This window comes from Podarcis pityusensis (assembly GCF_964106645.2).
Source record: "Podarcis pityusensis genome assembly, chromosome: 16".
NCBI classification, from domain to species: Eukaryota; Metazoa; Chordata; class Lepidosauria; order Squamata; family Lacertidae; genus Podarcis; species Podarcis pityusensis.
The window spans coordinates 27,079,122-27,104,260 of record NC_138041.1 but is presented as its reverse complement, the minus strand read 5'-3'; the positions used below and the strand labels follow the sequence as shown (position 1 = coordinate 27,104,260).

At 50.6% G+C, this 25,139-nt stretch overlaps 2 protein-coding genes across 4 annotated transcripts in view; one reads left to right on the top strand and one right to left on the bottom strand.

Moving 5' to 3' along the window:
* Positions 1-570: 570 nt before the first annotated feature.
* Positions 571-10,572, bottom strand: KLHL22 (kelch like family member 22). 2 transcript variants are annotated; one of them, XM_080985154.1, is made up of 6 exons: positions 9,813-10,572; positions 8,399-8,564; positions 6,551-7,269; positions 5,215-5,407; positions 3,950-4,183; positions 571-3,632 (listed from the first exon to the last, which is right to left on the bottom strand). In XM_080985154.1, the coding sequence occupies exons 1-6, from the start codon at positions 10,037-10,039 to the stop codon at positions 3,255-3,257; spliced, it is 1,917 nt and encodes a 638-aa protein (XP_080841280.1). In that variant the 5' UTR covers positions 10,040-10,572; the 3' UTR covers positions 571-3,254. The 2 variants fall into 2 exon arrangements, with proteins under 2 accessions (XP_080841280.1, XP_080841281.1); XM_080985155.1 differs by lacking the exon at positions 8,399-8,564 and having other exon boundaries at positions 9,813-9,976.
* Positions 10,573-10,854: 282 nt separating this feature from the next.
* The window catches only part of MED15 (mediator complex subunit 15), a 30,193-nt gene continuing 15,908 nt past the window's right edge, over positions 10,855-25,139 (top strand). The window contains exons 1-6 of one of the 2 annotated variants that reach the window (XM_080985126.1): positions 10,855-11,012; positions 16,805-16,892; positions 19,005-19,056; positions 21,190-21,219; positions 22,314-22,517; positions 24,223-24,485. In XM_080985126.1, coding sequence (XP_080841252.1) covers positions 10,957-11,012; positions 16,805-16,892; positions 19,005-19,056; positions 21,190-21,219; positions 22,314-22,517; positions 24,223-24,485 — 693 coding nt within the window. In that variant the 5' untranslated portion in view covers positions 10,855-10,956. The remainder of the gene's footprint in view (positions 11,013-16,804; positions 16,893-19,004; positions 19,057-21,189; positions 21,220-22,313; positions 22,518-24,222; positions 24,486-25,139) is intronic. The other variant, XM_080985125.1, reaches the window with a different exon arrangement.

Here is a 25,139-nt window from a genome sequence, read left to right as displayed (position 1 = left end):
GGACCGAGCAACGGGAGCTCACCCAATCGCAGGGATTCGAACCGCTGACCTTCTGATCGGCAAGTCCTAGGCTCTGTGGTTTAACCCACAGCACCACCCACATCCCAGGCCCTGTAGATCAGATCAAATCTCCTCCCACTCTGTTGTTTGTTGAAGGCTGCTTCCTCACAGTCACCTACCTAAGTGCCCATCTGGACAGCTGCATCCAGGGGTTCAGCTCCGCCTCTCTTCCCACCTCCCACCCTTTATTGTACAAACAATAAGGAACGCAGAAAACTTCCATGTACCAAGCCAAGCCTTTGGCCCACCCAGCCCAGTATCATGTAACCCAATGAGGAGTGATTTTGAGCAGGAGTTTCCCCACTCCTATTTGCAGATGCCACGGAGTGAAGTTGAGGCCGCCTCTCTAGCTGACCTGCAGCTCTTCCTTCCTGGGGCAGCTGCCAGGCTGCTCCTGAATGGAAAACAAGTCAGTTAGCTATAAACGTTCTGCCCAACAGAAGCTGTATCCTCTGGGGAAACTGTGCAGTAAACAGCAGGAAAACAGCCAAGCAATTAAACATGACAATGTTATTGGGAACTTCTGGGTTTTATATGTATACATAAATAAATAAATAAACACACACACACATGTAACAGCTAAGAAGTTTTACATAACTGACTCCTGGCAGGGAGCCTCATTCATTTCAGTCACAGCTATTTTTAAGCTGTTGCAAAACATCCTGCCCAAAGACAGCTTTCAGCCCATCCACCAGCTATGCAGGCACGCCTGCCTCAGAGCCCATTTGCTTCTGTGGCTGGTTTCATTTCATTGTCTTCTGCCCCTGAGGTGTTTGTATTGTCATCGCTGATCTGCTCTGCGACAGAGAATTTGCCAGGGGCAAAGCAAAATGATAATCCACTTGTGGACAGGCACTCCAGCTTGATGCTTGAACACCAGACAGGCACGCCTACCCACAAGTGGGTAGGTACAGGGAGTGAATTGGGGGGTGCATTCTACAGGGAAATGGCTCTCCAGGAAGGGCAAGTGGCTCAAACTTCCTTGCATGAAATCCAGAGGTGCTACAGAGGTGGTGGAAGTTTCTACTTCCCGGGCCAAGCCAGAGGAGGAACAGCTGGCAGGGACAGAAGCCTGTCTGTCTGTCTGCAAGCCAAACATGCTTAGCTGCTGCCCAGGACACCAGAGGCCCCTCCTTTTGGGGAGGAGGTGAAAACAACAAAAAACAGATAAAACTGAAAAATCAACAATGCTGCTCAAAATGGATTGGGTGGGGGATGGCATATAGAAAGAATTGAGATGGTTGCTCCATTTTCTCCCCATCCCCTCTTTATTCTTTGGGCATTTCAGAATCCCTCGTCTTCACTGCCGTAATATCTCACCTTATCATACTTTGTGGGGAGGGTGTTATCTCTCCCCCCCCCCCCAATCCTAACGCACAACAGTGTTTTCGCCTGGGCTAGAGAAGCTGTCACTAGAAATACTGTAACATACAAACCTTTTTGTATAAATGTACTAAAAACGCTAACAGAATACCGGAGACCTCTTTCCGCCTATTACAACTAGCTACTTCCCTCTGCAGTCATGGACATCAGCGGGAAGTACAGCTGGCAGGACAGGCAGCAACCCCCACCAAAAGAGAAGCAATGGCGTGGTGGGGGAGACCTCTGCCTCTTTGCCGAGTTATTTGGCTTTTGCAGCTACTAGAATGAAACTGTTTCATGCGGTACATTTGATGCTCGGGGAAGAGCAACTAGCTGAGCAGCAAAATGAAGGTTTTGCTTCGGGGGGGGGGCGGGCAGGCAGAAGGCCCCTCTTCCAATAGAAAAACATGACCGCTGGTTGCATTTGCTCTGCTGGAAAAACCGTTGAAGGCCTCTTAGAATAAGGTTACCAGATTTATTGCAATGAATATGGGGACACAATCAACCAATCAATTAATCAATAAAAATAAAATAAAATAAAATAAAATATTTTTTTCTAAAAAAAAGAAAGGAAAAAGGTTATTAAAAAAAATAAAGAAGTAATATTTTCTCTTCTGTGGTCTCCTCTGTTGTGTGGCCTTCTTCTGGGTCCTGGCCTTTCTTGGAGAACTAGCCATGCTTCCCCCCTCCCTCCCCCTCCTTGCACTGTGATTCCCCACAAGCTTACTCAGGAGTAAGCGTTAGCAGAAACCCCCCTCCTTCTGCTGCTGCCCTGCCCGCCTGTCTGGGTGTCTCCTGCGCAGGCATTGTCTGGCGGCCGCCCACCTGCGCTGTGGAGCGCCCAGCCAGGGGGTCTGGGGCAGAGCCAGAGGGGAGTAAGTGGGAGAAGGCATGCTTGGGCCTGCTCACCTCTCGCCCGTGATGGCCAACAAGCTGAGCCGCCGCTTGCAAGTCAAGGAGCACAATGGCAAAGCCGAGCAGCAGCCGCAGCCGCCCAAGCACCACCTGGAGGCCGAGCCGGAACCAGCGGCCTTGGGCAGCGGTGCCGACGGCGAGCTGAGCACCGAGTTGCAGTGGTGCACCGAGCTCAACGGCCCTGTGCAGCTCTCACCTGGCGGTGGCGCCCACCACCACATCTGCAGCCCCTACACCGAGTCCCCATATGATGTGTCTTGTGCGCAACAGATCATATGGGGCCTTCCAGCGAGGTAAAATGGTGGGCGCCACGGCAGCGGGCAGCTCCTGAAGCCAGACAGAGCCAACTGCGCTACCAGGCTGGCTCCGGGCTGCTGAGACTGCTGCTGCTGCTGCTAAGTTTCCCGGGGACATTAGATGAAATCCGGGTACGTTCTGGGGATGGAATTTGTCCGGGGACAAATGTGCAAATCTGGGGACTGTCCCCGGGATATGGGGACATCTAGTAACCCTATCTTAGAATACGGAAAGTCACCACATATTAAAAACATGGATTGGCTGCTACCAAAGATCCACCCAGTTGTTCCTAAAAGCCTTCCAGTGGTTCATGGGTGTGGGGACGCCATATGACCCAGCCTCCCTCCAAAGCAAAGTGCCCATGCTGCACGTTGGGAGTGACACCAGCCAGAAATCCAGGCCCCCCTTTTGCAATGGCTGGCTTCTGGCCTCGTTGGCAGCAGTCTAACAAGGCCTGATGAGGGGACCAGGTTGCCTCCTCCCACACCGTCAGTGGGGCTAAGGAGCTCCTCCAAAATCAGGAGAACCACACCACCCAGCTCAGCTGCGAGGAAGAAGAAGCAGAAAGCAAAGAGGCTTGCATGCCATTCCCTTGCGGCAGCTGGAGCCTCAAGCGCTGCTCAGTTGTCACTCAGATGGTCAAATTCCTCCCAATCTAACATGCTCATGACCTCTGAAGAAATATCTGGGTGGTTCTGGAGCCTGTTTTGCTGCCGTTCAGGGGTCCATCTCTCGGCATTCGTGATAACGGCCCTGGGCAGGGTGAGGACACAGGCGGCCATCCCAGAGATGTTGTCCTCTAGCCGGGGGCCTCTCTCCCAGCAGTCTCTGTCAGCATCATAAATGTGGACGTAATGCATGCGAATCCCCCGGTTGTGGGATCTGCCTCCTAAAACGTAGATCATGTGATCCAGGACGGCAATGCCGGGTTCGCCATGCCCTGCAGGCAAAGGGCACACAGTGGTCCACTGAGCGGTGCTGGGGGAATAGCAGGCCACCTGGGAGGGAGGCAAAAGCAACAGGTCGTCTCTGGTCATGATGGAGAACAAGTCCCCCCCACCAGGGAGTCCTAGCAAGGGCTTGCAGCTCCTCTCCCCCTGCAACTGCCCCACAGAAGTTGGAGGAGAGGCTACCAAACCTTCTGGTGTTTTAAGTTAACAGTGAGGCAGACAGAACAAAACCAGCCCTGGGTGTTCATGGCTTGTCGCCAGCTAAGTCATACTGAGAGGAGGCCCACTGAATCCAGTCTCTATATTGCCGTGGACCTACTCTGTGTTGGATACAGGCCCTGGGCAGAGCGCAGCTGCCTCCTCACCTGGTGAACGTCCCGCCTGTAGCCAGAGTCGTTGTTACTCCCTCCAATCACGTACAGCCTGCCCAGCAGGGCTGCCATCCCATGCCAGGCCCTCCGGACAGGGCCGTCAGCCAGGCTGTCCCAGCGATTATCTACAGGGTCATAGCAGTGCAGCTCCTTCAGGTAGTCCTCGCCTCGCCTCCCGCAAGTGATGTACATCCGTCCGTCCAACTCAGCTCCGGCGTGGGCATAAACCTGCGTCAACAGAAGAGAGGGAGGAGTCAGGTGCTGCCAGCAAAGCTTACCCATCCACCTCCACCCTCAGCAAATGAGGCCATGTGGAGATATTTAGCCGAAATTCCCATGACTGGAATTGGAGACAATTCTCAGAGCTTGACTTCCAAATGACTGATGGCTCAAACCTGGCTTTCTGGTGTAAATCACCCCTCTCCTCGCCCCTCTTCCAATTTATACACCTCCCTCTCCAAAGGAGCATGCTCTTTCTTACAATAATGCACTAGAATTGATCACTCTGGCGTTTTCGACATCCTCCTTTGGTATCCAAACCACTCCCATGAGCCCACCTTTAGGCCGGTGGGTCAGGGCAACAGGTGATCGTTCTTCTTTTATGTCTGCCTTGGATCAAACACCAAAATGAAGCTTGGGCACCGCTCCCAGGAAGTCGCTTTGAGCACATATCATAACCCTTTTCATTTGTCAGGTGATGCAGAAACCTTCACAACACCCTGTCCACCGCCTGCCCCAACACTTGTGATATCCTGTAAATTCTGCACTAAATTCTGCTGTCAAATTTCTGTACCGTTAATAACCGCGTAGCCTTCCTTATTCTCCGAAATTCCCCATCAACCCCAACTTTGCTCTGTACCTCGACTATCACTTATTTCCACATTTCTGCAACCCCAAGGGCCAGACGCTACTCCCCACCTCCTCAAAGTACAATGTTTAGGAAAGTGAATGCTGATCATAACAACAGTTTGGCTGGATCAGGCCAATGGCCCATCCGGTCCAGCATCCTGTTCTCACTGTGGCCAATGAGATGCCCTAATGGGAAAGCCCACAAGCAGTGCCCCCTACACCCCCCGTTATGGCATCAGCAAAATTTATGGAAAACCCACCAGCCCAAACCTCACTGGTGGTTGCTGGCCCACTCAAGGGTTCAGCCTAGCTGGCGCCATGCTTCGGATCTCCCAGGTGTCCCTGTGATGTTGGAAAAGCTCCTGCTTTCCCTGGCCACTTGCCCAACTCCTGCCTACTCTGCTCCTTACCTCCTTCCTGAGAGGGGCCACGTATTCCCAGGTGTTGGTTTTGGGGTCATATCTTTCCACTTCCCGCAGTTCTTCATGGTAGTCCCGTCCTCCCACAGCGTAGATGTATTCTCCCACCACACAGACGCAGAGGTCCGCATGCTCTCGCTGGAGAGACTGGATCTGGAACCACCGGTTGTGGCGTGGGTCATACCTTGCAAAGGAAGAGGATGGTCAATCTGCACAGCTCTCCTAGCACAAGTGCTAGGGATGGATGGTGCCCACGGGCTCTAACTGCTGTTCCTGCCACCCATTTATCTCCCTGCATCCCATTGCTTCCAAGTGCATTTGCCTGTCCTCCCACCAGCCACTCCCTCTATTGCTCTTGCCAGGCTTTTCAAAGAGAAAACCACCAGTCTTTGAAGCACATATGTCTGACTATAGCCATCCTAGCTCTGCTTTGTGAGAAAAGAGCACAGCACTAGGGTAGATGCACTCACTGTGTGATCTTCTCAGTTTTAATTGAGAGATTAATCCCTTTCCAGATTAATATTCGCTCAAGGGGAACAATTTCCCCATCTCAACCCCGATATGAAAATATGATGGAACAACACTGTTCCAAAATGCATGTATGTTTGTGTGCATTTTCTGACATGCTCCCCTCTCAATGCCTGTAGATAGTAAGTGGACCTAGTTCCATTTTTTGCCATTGTCATGCTACCAAAATAGTTCAGTCTTTGTTACATTTAATAGGCAGCAATATAATTTCAGGGGTTAGTATGTCCTGTGCATGCAGATAAAATTATCCCTGCTTTACAGATACAAGGACTGTCAGAGAGAGAGAAGGAGAGGGAAAGAGAGAGAGAGATTTAATCAGTCCAGTCACTCCACAGCTGTCAAAAGCTCACTGGGCACTATCTTTGAGCTGCTTCATATCAGCCATCTCATGTTTCATGCCCTCAGTGCGCTCTGAGCTGGAAGGAGGCAGCCAGGAGCCTGAGGCAACAATAAATCACAGTAAGACTGAGGCATGGAGCACCTTGTTTACAGAGCTCAGAAAACATTGAGGGGGCATTTTCGGATAGCGTCAGAAAAGGAGATAAATAAAAACACCTCCCTTCACACCCAGCCAGGCGTGGTTTTATTCTTTGTCAATGCCCTATATGAGGGACCAGGAAGTTGCTTGGGTTGCTCCACTTCTCTGAGGGTGGCAAGAAAGCAGCTTCCTGATTAACAGGGCAATCTGATGCATGTCTCGCCATGTTCAGTGCTTAAGGGTGTTGAGGACTGAAACCTAATGGGACAACACCACTTGCCAGTCACTTAGAAAGGTAGTATCACAAAGAGCGGCTCTTACCTCCAACACCTGTTTTCTGCTCGGAAGCCATGGATGTTGTTATCTCCCCCAACCAAGTAGACAAAGTTGTTGAGGACTGCAATTCCCTGGTTAGACATCCTGGGGGACAAGGCTGCTGTGAAGTGCCTCCACTCTCCCAGCAGCGGGTTCAGATACCTGGCCTGGTCGCTGACGACTGTGGAAGGGGTGGAGTGGATCCCCCCAAAGCCCACCACACAGCAAAATTCGGACCTCAGCTGAGTGTGGGGACTCTGCATCATGGGCTGCAGGCACTCGTTCTTGTGGTACATCAGAGCACTCGCCACTGTCTCCTTCAAAGGGCACGGGCTGAGCTTGTTGTGAAGCCTCTGCAGGACAGGAAAGTCCATCAAGGGGAAGCGGACCGTCTCCAGAAGCTTCGGGGGCTCCATCAAGGAGACCTGATCTGTTTCCACTTGCTCCGGAGTGTAATGGTACAGCAGGGCCCCCTCGTAAACCTCATTCTCAGAGCTGACCTCCAAGTTGTTGCTGCTGAGGAGGGCGTAGACCTTTTCCAGGGGAAGCTGGCGGTACATTTCTGTCCTGGAGAGAGTGACAAAGTTTTTCAGAACGTAGGAGTCCAGCTGCTCGCTCAGGTGGCTCAGGTGGAAAAGGTCGGCCAGCTTGTACACATCCAAGACGTTCTCCTCGTCCACCCAGGACATGAGGAAGTCGCAGCAGAACTTGATAACCTCTGGGATCTGCAAAGGAGAAAGAAAAAAAGCCCCTCTGATATGGAGCTGCGAGGGACTCCAACCCTACCCTCCAACAGGATCGAAAGCCACCCATAGGATGCAGAATTTTGCATCATACAAACCAAGTCCAAATCCCGTGTTCATATTTTGCTAATGAAGCACAGAAATCAGGTCAAGATCTACTGAACTGGCAAGCGGCACTGCGAGTGGAAACATTTTTTAAATTCCAAGGTGATGGAGGCTGAGCCAGAGTCATGGCACAAACGTGTAGGAAAAGGAGAGCAAACCAGTCTTTAGATCAAAGGGCAGCTATAGCAACAGGGTCAAGCAAACCCTCGTAGCTGGGAGCCTCTGTGGCAATGCTGGCTGCAAGAGCAGAAGTGGGAGAGCTGGGAAGCAGAGCTCACTCCATGGGCTCTGCCGCTCCTCTCCCTTCAACTGTTCCCTTGGGGCAGCCATTCCATCAGGCTGCCTCAGTAGGAGAGGCAGGAAACAGGGCTCACCTGTAGGAAACAGGGCCCACCTCCACCAGGCACATCCTGCCCCTGAACTGTGCCAGCTGGTCAATATAGGAATAACTGTTTATAAATTGGTGCCTGAGTTTTTGTTTTTATTCTCCTCTTCCCTCCCTGTCCTTTTCCCCTTGTGTTCTGTGTTTTTTTAGGCTGTAAGCCTGAATGGGTTTGACTGTATGTAAGACACTCTGAGAGCCCTTTCGGATGAAGAGTGGGGTACCAATGCTCCTACTATTTAATAAGTTCAAAGGGCTGGGCTGCAATCCAACCCCCATCTGGGCAGTGGTGGTGCTTAACAGAGCAGCAGAGCCAGGACCGATCTGCAGCCCTACTGCTCATACTAGCCAAGATGTAAGGTAAGCAGCTGTGGTAGCTTAAAGCAGGTGCAGCAGCCAGACCCAGATGAGGCCCTGTGATGCTCCAGTGAGGGCAGTGGGACCAGCTCAGCTTTCCCCCATTCCCAGCATGTGCTGTTATGGGCTGCCACCACCAGAGGCCCAGAGAGCTGGGTGGAGAGGCACCTCTGACCAATCCACCACGCACAAAGCCTGCCATAAAGGAATTTGGGCTTTGCCATGTTCCTTCCCCAACAAGCCTTTCAGAACTGCCAACTCTCTCACCTGAAGCTGGCAGGCGGCAGTCAGTATTTCCTGCACATTGCTGAGGCCAAGCTCCAGTTCCGAAGTATATATGAAGTTCAGGATTTGACACATGGCGTTATAAGACACACCCTGAATGTGGACCTCTTCCTGTTCCATTTCTCTTAGTCCGCCAGCAAACATCCCCCTATTAAAGGAAAGAGCTGCTTTCAGTCATGCTTCCAGAAAGGAACCTGCTCAGGGCTTCCAGGTCACGTATGGGGGCAATTACTGATCCCATTTCTATGCTGTACTCCTTCCTCCAAGGAACTTAAGCACCTTGCACAGAGATACTCCACTTACACTTCATAGCAGCCACACAAGAAGCAGGTCAGGGTAAGAGGCTGGCTGGACCAATGTCAATGACTGGGGAATAGCCGTGGCTCAGTGTTGGAGCATTTGTTCTGCATGCAGAAGGTCCTAGGTTCAACCCCCAGCAGCATCTCCAGGAAGGGCTAGGAGAGATCCCTGCTTGAAACCCTGACCTCTGCCAGCCAGCGTAGCCAACACTGAGGTAGACAGACGAATAGTCTGGCTCACAGAAGGCAGCTTCCTATGTACTGTGGGTCATCAGACCTGCGTGGTACATTTCAGCCTTATTCATCCCACTAGCTGGCTGGTTTAAAAGTGGACTGGTATAGGCACAGGTGTTAGGCAGGAGCTGTTGGGACAGGTGCGAATGTGTGGGACCTGCTCTTCTGTTCATGGAGGTTCACCTCAGCTGCATAAGGGAAATGTTTGTGGGTTCCATATCACCACCATTACTGAAGACCGATATATATGCCAGCCTTCTCCAACTCAGTGCCCACCCATCTTCCCCAACCACTGGCAACGAGGTAGGAGCCTATGGGAGTTGGGGTGCAACTATATGAGGAGAGATCCTAACTGGGGAATGAGGGCATCTTAGCTGAGGTTCCTGAATTGCAGGGGTTGGACTAGATGACCTTTGGGTTCCTTCCAACTCTATAATTCTATGAGCAATGCAATGACTCAATTGATGTGGGAGCAGTTTTTGGTCTTGCTCTATTGACCCTTCTTTCCACAGGTTATTGCCTAGCTTTCTACTCTGAACCACCCTAATGTTGACATTTATTTTATTTTATTTCTACTCTGCACCAATTTCCCATTAAACCTCATCAGTTGGAAGCAGTCATGCTTCTGAATACCAGTAGCTGGAAACCACAGGAGGGCAGAGTGCTGCTGTGGCATTCACACCCTGTTTGTAGGCTTCCCTAGGGCATCTGGGTGGCCACTGTGAGGCACAGATGTTCAGCCTCCACAATGTGCTAAGATTTTACTGAAGAGTACCACAACCAATTTGTGCATAAATTTCAGAACTAAACGTAAACATTTCCAGTTCATGCATAATACCGTTTCGGTTCCATTTCAGACAGACCTGAAATAATCGCATGACGCCGCCAGGAGGATCCGATGAGCCTCGATTGGCTTCCCCTCCACACGCAGGATAACGTCAAAGAGGATGCCGCTGTCCCGGAGAGCCACCAAGCCATTCAGTAAAGCCTGGGAGTGTTGCGTACTACGGTAGGTGTTGCCGGAGCCCCCCTTGGCCAAGGGCTCCGGGAGAGTCTTGGCTGGCTTGGCCAGCTCCTGATCTTCTGCCATTCCAGGCAAAGACTCCAGGGACGCAAGGAAAGCAGTTTAGGGGTTTCCTGTAGAGCAATTTGCAGAGGAAAATGTTGGGTTTTCTGACTCGAAACCTTATTTATTAGTCATCCCACCCTCCTTCCCTCTGAGCCCATGAAAGAACTTCCAAGACGTTATATATATCAAAAAAATAAAAATAAAATTGGCTTAGAGAGCGGTATGAGTGAAGACATCCGAGAGGGAGGAAGAGAGAGATAAAGGACTCTCCGAGGAACCGGGCGAGGAGCTGGTCAGGAGGGCAAGAGGGTGAAGAGGCCACGTCTGACGCGGAAGCAAAACAAGGCTCTCTCCGAGTAAGAAGGCGGCGGAGACGCCCCGCCTCGGGCCCCTCCACGGCCTGAACTCGGGGTCAACTTGTGCTCTGCACATGCTCAGGAGGCGCCCGCAGACGGAGCCAAGCGGAAAGGCGCAGACCCATCTGAGGCCGCTGCCGCCACCGCCCTCCTCCCTCGACCTGAGCGCCTCTCCACCCCCTTCCGGTTTCAACTGCCGGGAACCACAGAAACGGGCGGCTGGGCCAGAACGTCGGTTCCCTCCCACATCCGCCTCCGCCCTCCCCGCGCACAGGAGGACCCGCCTCTTTAAGGGGCGTGGCGGCGCACGCGCAAATCGGCCTCAGGGCAGGGAAATGTCCTGCTCTCGGAAACCCTCCGCCTCTGAGCCGCCTGCTTCCCAGAAGCCCCCGCTGCCTCGGAAACGCGCTTTGAGCGCCCGCGAACTACCTATCCCGTCGTGCTCCGGGGGGGCGCGCTTCGACCAGCGACTTCCGGCGGCCGGAAGAAGCGTCGCTGCGCCCGCCGCTCGCTCAAGTCAGTATCTCCTCAGCTCGCTCGGCCCTCGGATCGGCGGCGGCGGAGGCGGCGGGCGGCCTCGGTATGGAGGAGAACGACTGGCGCAGCGCCAACTTCAGGCAGAAGCTCGTCAGCCAGATGTGAGTCCGCGGAGGGAGGGGAGAAAGGGAAGGGGAGGCCCGGAGGACCAGCTTCGGCCGGCTCCTCGGCTCCCGCGCCTCACGGGCAGCCCCGGTATCAGTAGCGGCGGAAGCAGCAGCAACAGGAAGCCTCTGGCCTGGTTGGGCCGGCGATACGGGCCGGGTGATGGAGCCGGCTCTGCCCGTTTCGAGGCCCTTCTGGAGGCTGTGAGTGGCGTGGAGATGCCCCAGATCGGGTCCCGGGATGGCGCAACCCCCGACTGCCCCGCCTGATGTTACGGGAGGGATGCTGAAACGAACCTCGTGGGGGTGGGGGGTAGGAAGCAGCGGCTTCCCGTTCCCCCCGCTCGCCCTCTTCGCCAATTTCTGGACGCAGTCTTCTTCGAAAAGGGCCCCTTGGAGGGACAGGGATTTTGGCTCCATGGCCCTGTTTCACTCGGCTGAATGGAGGCCCACCTACCATAGCTGTCAACTTACAAATTTGAAAATAAGGGACTAGCAGCCTCAAAAATAAGGGATCAGCAGCCAAAATACGGGATCAACAAATACATATTATGTTGCGTGCAAATGGCTTTCGATGTCTATTAGGTCCATAAATTACCATATAGCATATATTCAACACAAAAAACAGCAACAATTTGTTGTTGACAAAGGACAGCTGGACATAGAAGGGGCACCATTACCTTCAGTAGCTTATTTAAGGGACATCATCAATAAGGGACAGCAGTGGGACATGGCCCTGGGATAAGGGACTGTCCCGCCATATAAGGGATGCTTGACGGCTATGCCACCTACTGTCGCCCTTAGTCCACCAGACTTTGGCCCCCATCACGTTTCGTCCTCCCTGAGGAAGGGCGCGTTGTGCTAGGCGGGCCAGGCGTCCTTCGCAACCGCAGCAGGATATGCGTTGGGCAGACATTCCAGGGGCCACACTGACCCACAGAGGAGAGAGTTGCCTGGAAGGGAAGAGATCCCGAAGGAGTATGTGTATGTGGGTTCTGATGCCTTGGCAGGTGGAGGCTTGACTCAGGGATCAGCTCCCGGTGGGATCTTTTCCCTTGGAAAAGCCTGCTGATTTAGACATACATCGTTGGGTTTTTATTTCTGGTTTGGGTCCTGCAGTGGGTCGCTATGTTTTGCCCTTCTCAACCAAAGAGGGGAGGGAGAAAAGAAATCTCAAGATGGCAACTACGTCTCCAGCACGCTCTATAAAGCAGATGGTCACTAGACCATTCGGGACGTGTGTGTCCAGATATCCAAGAGACAGTCCCACACCCCAAAAGATGGGTGAGTCACTTAGCCCAGTGCATGTGGGTGCTAGTCTGGCTCTTTCTTCCGCCCACTGGCAATCCACATTAGGAATCTCACTTGCTAGTTTGCTGGGTAGGCAAACCCTACTGGAAGGATTGTCATCTGCGCTTCTCCCAAATAGCTGCTTCAAAGTATCTGGTGGCAGCAGAATCTGGCCTGCTTGCTTGCCAGTCTGGAGAACCTGAGGGAAGGCCATAGATCACAAGCCATGCTCAGCAGCAGGAGCACAGAGGCCCTGAGCCTAGAGGCGTTGAAAGTGTTCGGGTTGCCACATGAGGGATCTGCAAGTGCTCTGCTTCAGTCGCTATGCTATCATGTGGTAAGGGGAGGCTGGTGTGATTGATTGTCCTCTCCCCTTCTCCCCAGAAATGGCGATGGCACTCTTGAGCAGGGACACCTACTTCTGCTCCTTGCATCCAGGCTGGGGGCCTCAAGGCAAAAGCGTCCATGCGTTTTCCTGGCCTTTGTGAAGATAGAACTTGTCTACGTGTTGGAGGGAGTGTTTTCCATATGTGGGAGCAGCACACCCCCCTTTTTTGGGGGGGGGGAAGTGTAAGAACAAAACAGAAAGCCCCATTACAGTGGTGCCTCGCAAGACGAAATTAATTCGTTCCGCAAGTCTCTTCGTCTTGCGAGTTTTTCATCTTGCGATGCACGGTTTCCCATAGGAATGCATTGAAAATCAATTAATGCGTTCCTAGGGAAACCGCCTTCAGACCAGGTCCGGGGACAGTCTGTCCCCGGACCTCTTCTGAAGGCTGGGGGGGGGGGACAAGGGCTTTTCTTCCCACCCCCAGCATTTTAAAAAACCCCGGGACAGCGGAGGACTTCTCCGCTGTCCGGGCAATCTTAAAATGCTGGCGGGCGGCATTTTAAAATCGCCCCGGGACAGCGGAGGACTTCTCCGCTGTCCGGGGCGATTTAAAAGCCCCTGGGAAGGCGGGCAGGGGGGACAAAGACTTTCGCCCCCCGCCCGCCTTCAGAAGGTGTTCCCGCCCCCCGCCCCGCTTCGGAGCAGCGTTCCGAAGCGGGGCGGCTGGGGCAGGTGTTCCCGCCCCCCCGCCCCGCTTCGGAGCACCGGGAGAAGCGATCTCCCCGCAGCCCCTTGCTTCAAAAGAGGTCCGGGGGCAGCGGGGAAGAAGCGCTGCGCTTCCCGCTGCCCCCGGACCTCTTTTGAAGCAAGGGGCTGCGGGGAGATCGCTGTCCCCGGACCTCTTTTGAAGCAAGGGGCGGTGGGGAGAAGCGATCTCCCCGCAGCCCCTTGCTTTGAAAGAGGTCCGGGGGCAGCGGGAAGCGGTTCCCGCTGTCCCCGGACCTGGGGCTGCGGGGAGAAGATCGCTTCTCCCCGCCGCCCCTTGCTTCAAAAGAGAAGACCCGCTGTCCCCGGGGCAAGCTTCGTTTTGCGAAGCAAGCCCATAGGGAAATTCGTCTTGCGAGGCAACTCGAAAACGAAAAAACCTTTCGTTTTGCGAGTTTTTCGTCTCGCGAGGCGTTCGTCTTGCGGGGTACCACTGTACAGTGGTACTTCAGGTTACATACGCTTCAGGTTACAGACTCCACTAACCCAGAAATAGTCCTTCAGGTTAAGAACTTTGCTTCAGGATGAGAACAGAAATCGTGGCAGCAGCAGCAGGCCCCATTAGCTAAAGTGGTGCTTCAGGTTAAGAACAGTTTCAGGTTAAGAACGGACCTCCGGAACGAATTAAGTACTTAACCCGAGGTACCACTGTATTCAGAAATTGCAAAAGGGCTAGAGAGAGATTTGCATCAGTTCCTAGGTATTGTGGTATGGTTGCCCCTTCCTCTTACCTGCTTGTCTGGGGTGGTCTGCCTTACTGACCCCATTCTGGCCTGGGGTAGTGGATTGGATGTTTGTGTCTGGAGGTGAGGTGCATGTGAAGCTCTCAGAAGAAGCATGCTAGCTATAAAGGTAAAGGGATGCGGGTGGCACTGTGGTCTAAAACACTGAGCCTCTTGGGCTTGCTGTTCAGAAGGTCAGTGGTTCGAATCTGCATGATGGGGTGAGCTCCTGTTGCTCTGTCTTGGCTTCTGCCAACTTAGCAGTCTGAAAGCATACTAGTGTAAGTAGATAAATAGGTACCGCTGCGGCAGGAAAGTAAACAGCATTTCCGTGCACTCTGACATGGAGTCCCATTGCTCCAGAAGCGGTTTAGTCATGCTGGCCACATGACCCGAAAAGCTGTTTGTGGACAGACTCTGGCTCCCTCGGCCTAAAAATGAGATGAGCGCCACAACCCCATAGTCACTTTTGACTGGACTTAACCGTCCAGGCGTCCTTTACCTTTACCTTTTACCTTGCTAGCTATGTGCTTTGGTTCCCATGTGTGTTTCTCTTCTATAGTTTTCATCAGCAGATATCTCCTGTGTGAGGTCTGAGTATATGGAACCTGAGGACAGAGAGGAAGCTTTGTGTCCTGCACTGTCATCAGATTGGCATTAACACACTATATTGGTGTGCTCTGATGGGGTACCAGTTTGCACCATATCCATCACTTGTGTGATGTAGACAGGGTGGAAGTCATCTTGGAAAGGCTATTTTATCATTTATTTTTGATGTCAATAGAAGAAATATTGTTCAGTCTGGGGCAAGTTGTGTTGCGTGCCTTTTGTTCCAGTTTTGCATGAGATGGAATGTTCCTGTTAAACACATAGCGATAAGGTGTTTTTAGCAAGAAGTATCTTTTTAAGCCAATGAAGCCAAACATCCAAGTAATAGAAAGGGAAAACGAAAGCAACATTTAAAAGGGCAAAGTGCTCACTGCTGCTGTTTTCAAGGGTCTGTATTTGGAGAATCAGCCGTCAAGTACTTGATTGGTTGTGGCCACCTCTCAGGCATGGCTCCTATTTTTTTCCCTTTTACAGGTATTATACAGAACAATAATATTAAATAAGCTCTGCCCTCTTTATGCAAACAGCTGTGTCCTGAGTGACTAGGTGGAGGGTTGAGAAATGTCCTCTCCCTACCAGAAGGTGTTTTTTTGGGGGGTGGAAATGGGTTAGGGTCCCCCCCCCCCAGAACAGGCTGGTGGCTCCCAGCAAGAAGACAGACCAAGCATGAGGTTTTGCATCTTAGGGGAAGGAGAGAGGGGGAGTGGGCTTGAATTCTGAAGGGTGGCAGGGCATCTTCACCAAATGCCTTCCTTGTACAGAAGTGAAAAAAACAGTTCAACCTGCAGGTGGTGGCCAGGATGCGGGCGTTCTGGGAAGGGAAGCCCTAGCTGCTTCTTGGCTCTCTCCAGCCCACAACTGCTCTGTCAACTCCTCTCGCCTTTCCCAGGTTCCATCCTGTCTGATATTCCTGTGGCATGACTGGGCCCAAACATAGGGGAGGGGTTCGTGATGCTGGGGCAGGGGTTGGGCCTCTCTCTTGCTATGAGTAGGGGCTGCAGGTGAGGATAGAGCCTCTTGCTTTCGGCTCATCAGAACAGTGGTGCCACGGCTGTTGTGACAGCATAGGTGTCAAGGCTATTCTGGCACTGCTTTCGTTTTCCAGAACTTTTACTTGATATTTCACTGTGCCTTTTGTTGCACAGGTATTTAAAGGTTGGCTTTTGGGGGTGCCTCTGATGTTGTGTGGGGAGGGGCATCCTGGATTTCCTCTCCTCTCCCTTGGTGCCTGCAAAATCTGATACAGAGGGTCCCCCAAGAAGGGGAAGTTTGCTTGTGGGAATGGAACCATGTCACTGGAAACAACCCCCAGTTGTTTGATGTAAACTGCTTGGGGATTCTGGATATTAAGCGGCACAGAAATATCATCAATAAATAAAAATTAATAAAATATTTAATTCCTGCTACCTGCAAGAAAGGGACGCGAGTGGCGCTGTGGTCCAAACCACTCAGCCTAAGGCTTGCCGATCAGAAGGTCGACGGTTCAAATCCCCATGACGGGGTGAGCTCCTGTTGCTTGGTCCCAGCTCCTGCCCACCTAGCAGTTCGAAAGCACGTCAAAGTGCAAGTAGATAAATAGGAACTGCTCCGGTGGGAAGGTAAACTGCATTTCCGTGCGCTGCTCTGGTTCACCAGAAGTGGCTTAATCATGGTGGCCACATGACCCGGAAGCTGTCTGCGGACAAACGCTGGCTCCCTCGGGCAGTAAAGCGAGATGAGCGCTGCAACCCCAGAGTCATCCGTGACTGGACCTAACGGTCAGGGGTACCTTTACCTACAAGAAAAGGGAGAACCTGTGGCCAGAAGAGACAAAGCTAAAGTCCTGTTGGGGCAGGTGTGGAAGTGTGTTTGTGGGTTGCTTGTGTGTCAGCGAGTGTTGTGGGGTTGATGCACTTGTATGATTTCTTCTGAAGTTGGGCCGGGGCCTCCGCCTTTCAAAAGAAACTGAACTTCACCCACAGAAGGGCTGAGCAGAAATAGCCTGTGGAGTGGGCCCTGTTTTCAAGATGCCTCCTTTCCGTGCGGTTGTGATTCTGGTGCTTCAGCTGCTCTCTGTCTTTTCCTTCTTGCAGTGAAGATAGCATGCGGAATGCTGGAGTGGCTCACAATAAGAGCAGCAAAGAGATGGAGAACCACGTTTTCTTGAAGGCCAAATCACGGGTAAGGAGAAGGAGCCAAGGGTGAAAGTGAAGGGCAGGCAGGAGAGAGAGAAGGTCCAGGCTCTAGCGATTTTGGGGTTGAAGCACCAGTTGCCCTCTTCCGAGGAGTCAGACCCTTGGTCCAGCTAGCTCAGAACTGATGACCCTGGCTGGCAGCAACTGCTCTCTGGAGTTTCAGGCAAGCTGTCTTTCCCAGCCCTTCCTGGAGATGCTTCCAAGGATTGGATCTGGCACCTGCTGCATGCAACCCCCTGAGCTCCTGCCCTTCCCACTATGGAGTGAAGGAGGACAGTGGGAAACCCTGGCTGGGCAGGTGACTGTCAGAACAGCTGGTTTCACTTCCCTGGTCGGCATCCCGTCTTCTGCCAGTTGCCCGCCTAAGAACAGTCGTGGCTTCCTTGGTTAGTCCCTTCCTCATAAGCTTTGCAGCTCTGCCCAAGTGGAAGACACCATGTCCCCTTCCAGTCCCAAATCTTTCCCACAGGGGCAGGCAAACACAGAAACTGCCTTGGTCCACCTGACTCAGTATCATCTACACTGACTGGCAGCGGCTGTGTAGGTTTTCAGGCAGGGTTCCTTCCCAGCTCTACCTGCAACCTTCTGCATGCATAGGAGATGCTCTGCGAGGGAGCTCCAGCCATTTCCCATTCTATCTTCTACCTCTCCTGGAGGGCAGAGTGTTCCCTGCAAAACACTAAAGGTTGGTGGGGGAGAGGTGTCTTTTTTCACTGTGGCTGGTTCTGGAGTCGGTGCAGTTTTCCTCTGTGTTTCACCAGTGAAGAAATAATAATAATAATAATAATAATAATAATTTAAAAAAATTTCTACCCCACCCTTCCTGGTTCAGAAAACCAGGCTCCGGGCGGCTAACAACAAATTTAAAACACTTAATTGTAATACAACATAGAAGCAGCATAAAATACAGTATAAAAACATGAATAACAATAAAATTCAAAGTTCAAAAATAAATTTGGGGGAAATCCATCCAATAAGCATTAGATAGTCACCAGGGCTAGCTGGCTGAATTAGTCCTACTTGAGCCAGCGAGGAGGCCAGGGGAGAATTAGCTGTGGGGTCTCAGAGCGGGTATTCTTCATTAAATTAAAGGCCAGGCAGAATAGCTCTGTCTTACAGGCCCGACGGAAGGAGGTTAAATCCTGAAAGGCCCTAGTGTCATGGGACAGAGCATTCCACCAGGTCGGAGTCATCACTGAAAAGGCCCCAGCCCTGGTGTAGGATAGTCTGACTTCCTTAGAGCCTGGGTACAGTCGTAACCTGGAAGTCGAACGGAATCCGTTCCGGAAGTCCGTTCAACCTCCAAAACGTTCGGAAACGAAAGTGCGGCTTCTGATTGGCTGTAGGAAGCTCCTGCAGCTAATCAGAAGCCCCATCAGACGTTTGGCTTCCAAAAATAGCTCGCAAACTGGAACAGTCACTTCCAGGTTTGTGGCGTTTGGGAGCCAAAACGTTCAAGAACTAAGCTGTTCGAAAACCAAGGTATGACTGTAGTCGGAAGTTTGCTCACATCTTCCTTTGTCCATCTGTCCCCTCTCTCCATCACTCCACATGCATCATGTGTACATCCTGTTTGCAAACACGTGCGCATACACACCCTGCCCCATCTCTGATTTGCTACTGTGTAGGTGGAATGACTACCGCAGCAATGGGCATATGGGTTCAGGTGATGCTTTTCTGTGCCTGGCGAGCTGGGAAAGTTGACCCTTGCCTTGCTAGGTGTTGATCCCACTAGGGACACCCCCCTCCCCGTCTCGGCGGTATGTTAAAATTCGAGCCAGGTCCTTTCAAGCGATTTGTGCCTTACCCCTTCTGCATTTGGGCTTTCTGCCTGGCACAGTTATTCCATTTTTATTTTGGATGTTTACATGCTGCCCAGTTAAGCATCCCCTTTCTGCAGTTGAATACAGTGATCTTTTTATGCAGACCGCACCCTGCCCTTTCAGTTCTGCCAGCGCGGGGGCTCTCTTGCTCTTCTAGAGGGAGAGGGGGAGGAGAAGGAGGAGGAGGAGGAGGAGGAAATGAGTCAGAGGCACCCTGCCCTCCAACCCTCCCTCCCTGGCTTCTAAAATGCACTTTCATTTCTCTTAACTTTTAGGAGGAGTATCTTTCCCTGGTGGCAAGACTCATCATCCACTTTCGGGATATCCGTGAGTACTCTCATGCCTGTTTGTGGAGAGCGCTTGTTGGCCATTTGAATCTTTGAGGGGGGACCGTCGGGGCAGGAAAGAGTGGGATAAAAAAATAAGCATTAGCCAAGGAAAGAGGACGAAATGGGGGTTTGGTTTCAGTGGCACAACTTGAGGAACAGCAATCATGAAATTCTTGATTTCCTGAATATGGCACTGATCCAAATAGTATTTTTATATCCGGCTTTTCTAAGTGTTTGATGTTGAAACACTCTCAAGTCCACAAAGATACAGCTCTTTTAAATACAGTATAAGAGACAAATACTTTCTGCTAGAAAGTGAAAGTAATCCTGTTCTGATTTGTGTGCGCTAGCACTTTGTTTGCTGACAGCTCGGGGGCGTTCTTTTTCCCAAGGTTGCTAGTTTAAAAAAAAAATCTGGTTTATTCTTATCAAATAAAATACTACCAATTCTAAAACTACATAGGATGAGGGTATGAAAAGGGTTTATTGTAAACTGCTTGGTGATTTTACTACATTCAAGCAGTATATACGTTTAAATAATAAAGACCTCAAAAAGTGTGTGTGGGGGGGAATGTTCCTATATGCAACAACAGCGGCGAGGCTACTGTTAGCACAGGTCTGGAAACAACAGCAATTGCCAACAGTGGAAGATTGGCAACAGAAGGTAATTGAGTACGCAAAAATAGCCAAATTAACGGGGAAAATTTGACAACAGGGCGATGAAACATTCCAAAAAGAATGGAAGAAATTTATGTTGTATATAGGAAAGATGTGTGTGAAATAGAAAAACCAGTAGAATTAAAATGAACCTCATAACGTGTAACATAAATACTTTTATGGGAATAATAATAACAATAACAATAAGAAATACAATGTAATCAAAGTAACCAATGGTAGTGGCAAATAATATATGGATAGACAACAAGAATTGTATATATAGAAGGGCTTATTTATATACAGACAATACATGGACAAATGTGTAAGTAGAAGAACAATATGTAGAATGGATAAAGACAATGCGAAAAACTCAGAAGTTACATAAAGAAGTCAGAAGAAGGAAGGAGGGAAGTCCGCTCGTAGGAGCAAACTATGAATGTAAAATGTAATATAATATGTATAAGTATGAAGTTTGGAAAACCAATAAAGATTATATTTTAAATAAAAGCTGGGGGAAAATGAGGCAATGATGTTAGTGATGCTCAGAGGAGATTCACTGAAACTAATGGACAGGATTAACTGGTGCATTTATTCAAGTGTGTCAACTCTGAGTAGGATTTAAGTTAATGCAACCCTTATAAGATAAATACTTAAAATGTTTACAGTGGTATCTCAGTTTAAGAACAGTCCAGTTTAAGAATGATTCAGTTTACAAACTCCGCAAAAGCAGAAATAGTGTCCCGGTTTGAGAGCTCTACCATGATCTAAGAACGGAATCCGAATAGTGGAAGGGCACCGGCGGTGGGAGGCCTCATTAGGGAAAGCACACTTCGGTTTAAGAACGGTTTCGATTTAAGAACAGACTTTTGGAACGGATTAAGTTCGTAAACCAAGGTTCCACTGTATTTGTAAAACAACAAAAAAACTATTCCCAAACCCCTCCCTCTGCTTTATTTACCCACTTTATAGAATTCCTTCAAACCATAACAAGTACAAAATGAAATCTTTAGTCTCAAAGAATTCTGACGAAACAGTAATCAATATCCGGAATCACTGTTCAGTGTTGGACATCATATTTGCTGAATACACAAAGCTTCACAGCTTGTCTTTCATCGTACAAAGTCTGGTACCTTGCTTCATTCAAAGGTTTTCAGAGACTTTGAGACTAAAGATTTCATTTTGTACTTGTTTTGGTTTGAAGGAATTCTGTAAAGATTGTCTATTGCGTATGTACATGGTCATTGTGTTGCCTAGACATTGCTGACATTCTCTTTGCTCCTCTTTGCACACAGGGGTGTGTTTGGTTACTTATTTGGTTACTTATTTACCCACTTGTCTGATGTGTAACTCTCTTGTTTGATTCTTCCCCCCCCAACCCTCCCCAATCTGCTGTTTATTCAAATTAGACTAATATTTTTCTTGCCTAAATGTGCCTGCACAAATTTTCAGTTGTTGTTGCTGTTTTCTTTCCTAGACAACAAGAAGTCCCAGGCTTCCGTCAGTGGTAAGAATGGCTCCTTCATCACCTTCCATTTTTTTTATGTGTCTTACCTACTTCCTTAAGAACTCTTTCCGAGGACTCTGACTCCTGTTCTGTGGGTGTGGATGGGTGTGTAAGGGGCATGTCTCCTCGTTGTGCTGGATTTCCTGCCAGAGCTCAGTCGCAAGCAAATGTGACACACAGACAGGCCCAGGTTCTGTTCTATCTGATCAATTCAGTGACAGAAAAGGTAAAAAAAAAAAGTTTAGAAGTGCTCCCCCCCTCCAAAAAACCCTAGTCTTTTCTGTTGGGGATAATTCAGACTGAAATTCCCAGGTGTCAGAAAAGGTTATTTATGTATGTCACTACTGCGGCCCGTGTTTTGTTAGCCTCAAAATTTAAAACGAGCGAGGTCCTAACCAAAGAAGAATTGGCAACTTAAGTTGCCAGAATATGTGCAGACTTAACATTGAATAAGAGAACAAGAAGAACATACATTTAGAGAAGATTCAAAAAAGTTTATTGAATATATGGAAAATAAGTGTGTACAGCTGAAAACACCGGCAGCATTTTTAGATAAATTCAACAGTGTAAATAAGTTTTGATGGATGTAATAGTGGAATACTGAATGGTATATTTTTTGTAAAACATGCACGCATTTATGGTATGTAAAATGAACCATGGAAACAGAAGAAGGGAAGTCATCAATATCTCTTTTTTAATATGTATTTTAATTAATTTTTCTGTTTTACATTTTAAAGTACTCATTTTTACATCCTTAGGATATTAATGATATCTCAATGATGCAAAAAGGAGTACTTTAAATTGTAAAACAGAAAAAATTATTTTAAAAATATATGTATAAAAAGGAAAAGGTTAAAAAAGAAAACAGAGAGAAGCTGAAACCAGCGAGTAATTCTGAAAGTTTTTCAAGGCTTTCTGCAAAAACAAAGTTGACCCCTCCCCCCTCTGCCCAGCTTGCTGGATGGGGCTGAGGTCATTGTGTGGCTGCTGGGACTAGTGGTGGGGTGAACAGCTGAGCCCAGGGGTCAGCTCCTTTCAGCGCATTGCTGCCTATCTCCATGGGGCTTTCTCAGGGATCCTTCTTTTCTCCACAGATCCCATGAACGCCTTGCAGACCCTGACGGGCGGCCCACCTGCGGGAGCAGCGGGCATGGGCATGGCATCTCGCCCCCAGGGGATGGGTGTGCTCGGGCCCCCCATGGGGCAGCAGATGAGCCTTCCGGGGCAGCAGGCGGCACCAGGGGCAGCTGGGATGGCCCCCCGTGGCATTCCAGGCATCTCAGCAGCTTCCCAGCCAAGTAAGTGTTTGGAGTCTTGGCTCTTCCCTGGGTGCTAAGTGGTTTGGCCCTGGGACTGTGACCCTCCCCAAAGACCAAATGGGAAGCCGACAGGTTCGGGCCAGGGCGGGGGGATTTTCCTGCTTTGGAGCATGCTGAGGGAATTCCCTTGGGAGGAATCCCTTCAGACCCTGTTGGATAAAAACAGGAGCAGATGGCAGAGAGTTTGCTCTCTGACTCTGTTTTGTTGTTGTTTAGTCGTGTCCGACTCTTCGTGACCCCATGGACCAGAGCACGCCAGGCACTCCTGTCTTCACTGCTTCCCACAGTTTGGTCAAACGCATGCTGGTAGCTTCAAGAACACTGCCCAACCATCTCGTCCTCTGTCGTCCCCTTCTCCTTGTGCCCTCCATCTTTCCCAACATCAGGGTCTTTTCCAGGGAGTCTTCTCTTCTCATGAGGTGGCCAAAGTATTGGAGCCTCAGCTTCAGGATCTGTCCTTCCAGTGAGCACTCAGGGCTGATTTCCTTCAGAATGGAGAGGTTTGATCTTCTTGCAGTCCATGGGACTCTCAAGAGTCTCCTCCAGCACCATAATTCAAAAGCATCAATTCTTCGGTGACCAGCCTTCTTTATGGTCCAGCTCTCACTTCCACACATCACTACTAGGAAAACCATAGCTTTAACTGTACAGACCTTTGTTGGCAAGGTGATGTCTCTGCTTTTTAAGATGCTGTCTATGGCTCTGTTTTAGCCATGTACAAAGATGGTTTGTTCCCAGGACAAGCTGATTCACCCCATCTAGCCCTGTCTCATCTTCTTCCTCCGAGTGGCATGTGACGAGTTAAGGAAGCATCTGTTCACTTCACCTGCTTCCCTTATCCCTTTCTGAGCTGGAGAGGCGGGCGAAAGCGGGCAGAGCCAGTGCCGTTTCACAACTATCCTTTCATGCTGCTGGGTTAGAGAGCCTGGTGTAGAGACTAGCAGGTCTTAGCTGCAGCAGAGGAATCGTCCATCAGAGACACACCCCATGCCTGTCTCCTTGTCTATTTAGCCTAGGGGTGGGGAACCCCTTTTGGCTCCACAGCCAAGATCCTTATCAGTGATGTCGTTGTGACAGGGCTGAAGCATCCTCTCCCCCTTTAAGCACCACCACAGCCCACTTAAAGGAGAATGGAAAAGGCTTTAACCCTGCACAGTCCAGTGCGGGATTCAGCCCTGTCCTCCTACCCATTAGCTGATGGGCATGGCTTGCAGTAAAAGATTGGCTTGCCGGCCAGAGGTTACCCACACATGCTCTTGTCCTTCTTGGCTGCTCTGCCTGGCAACTCCTGTACAGGCAGATTAGGCTCTTGCCCTCCATGAATGTGGGCCTTTTCAGGCAGCCACAGGGATCCATCCTTGCCAGTTAACTGCAGAAGTCACTGTTGGCTGAGCGAAAGTGTTCACCTTCATCTGCTAAACAGGCTCAGGCCCGTTTTCTTTGTTTCTTGCCTCCTGTGCATTGGGTGAGAGTGGCTTTCTTCTCATCCTGTATTCTGCTTTCCAGATTGCAGTTACTGTAAAGTCCAAATCTGAAGTTGGGCTGGGCCTGATGATTGGATTTGGACTCTTAGGTGACCTTGCCCAGAAAAAGCCCCAGCTGCTGGCTGCCCCCTCTCTGAGGGCCCTGCCAGCCTCCTGCCACACACCCATGGCTCCTCCCTTCCCCTTCCTTTGCCCCACAGCCCAGCTCCAGCTGCAACAGATGGCCCAGCAACAGCAGCAGCAGTTTCAGCAGCAGCAGGCACAGGCGCAGCAGCAACAGCAGGCAGCGCTGCAGCAGCAGCAGTTCCAGGCCCAGCAGACGGCCATCCAGCAGCAATTCCAGGCGGTGCAGCAGCAGCAGCAGGCGGCAGCCGTGGCGCAGCAGCAGCAACAGCAACAGCAGCAGATGCAGGCAGCCCAGCAGCAGCACATGCTGAAACTGCATCAGCAGAACCAGCAGCAGGTAAAGAGAGAGAGAGAGAGAGAGAGAGAGAGAGAGAGAGGTGGCCTGTGGCTTCCGAAGGCTGGATGCTTTAGAGCTACCGTGTCTTTCTGTGGGGCACCTGGTGGCCTGCAGCGGTTACTCTTCTCTAGGGATGTAGGGGAGATATGTACAGCGAAGCTTTGGCAGCCCGTTCATTGCTATGAGGAGTTGAATGTGTGGGGAGCAGGCCTCATTAACACATGCCACTTCACAGGTGAACCCAGAGAGGAGTATAACTGAGACTGAGAAGGAGGAGGGCATGGGTGGGAATGGGATGGACCCCTCCTTTGAAACAGAGACATTGACCACTGTCTGTCCATGAATGTGGCAGGATATTGTAGACTGGGATTAGGAGGGAGGATCGTCTGCCTGCCACACACACACAAAGGGCCAAATTACCGGGGTGTTATATGTCCGACAATATGCCCAAACCCCACCCACCTTCCACATGGCATCTTCCCTCCCTCGGCTTCCTTGCTGCGTGCTGAGAAAGGGACCTTTTCCGTTTGCTGTGTGCAGCAAGGAAACTCCACCAGTCAAGAACACTTCCTGCTTCCTGTGCAGCCGGTTTGCTTCATTTTCTTTTGGGAGGCCTAGAAAATGGAAGGCTCCACATTTCTGTTGTAGACCAAA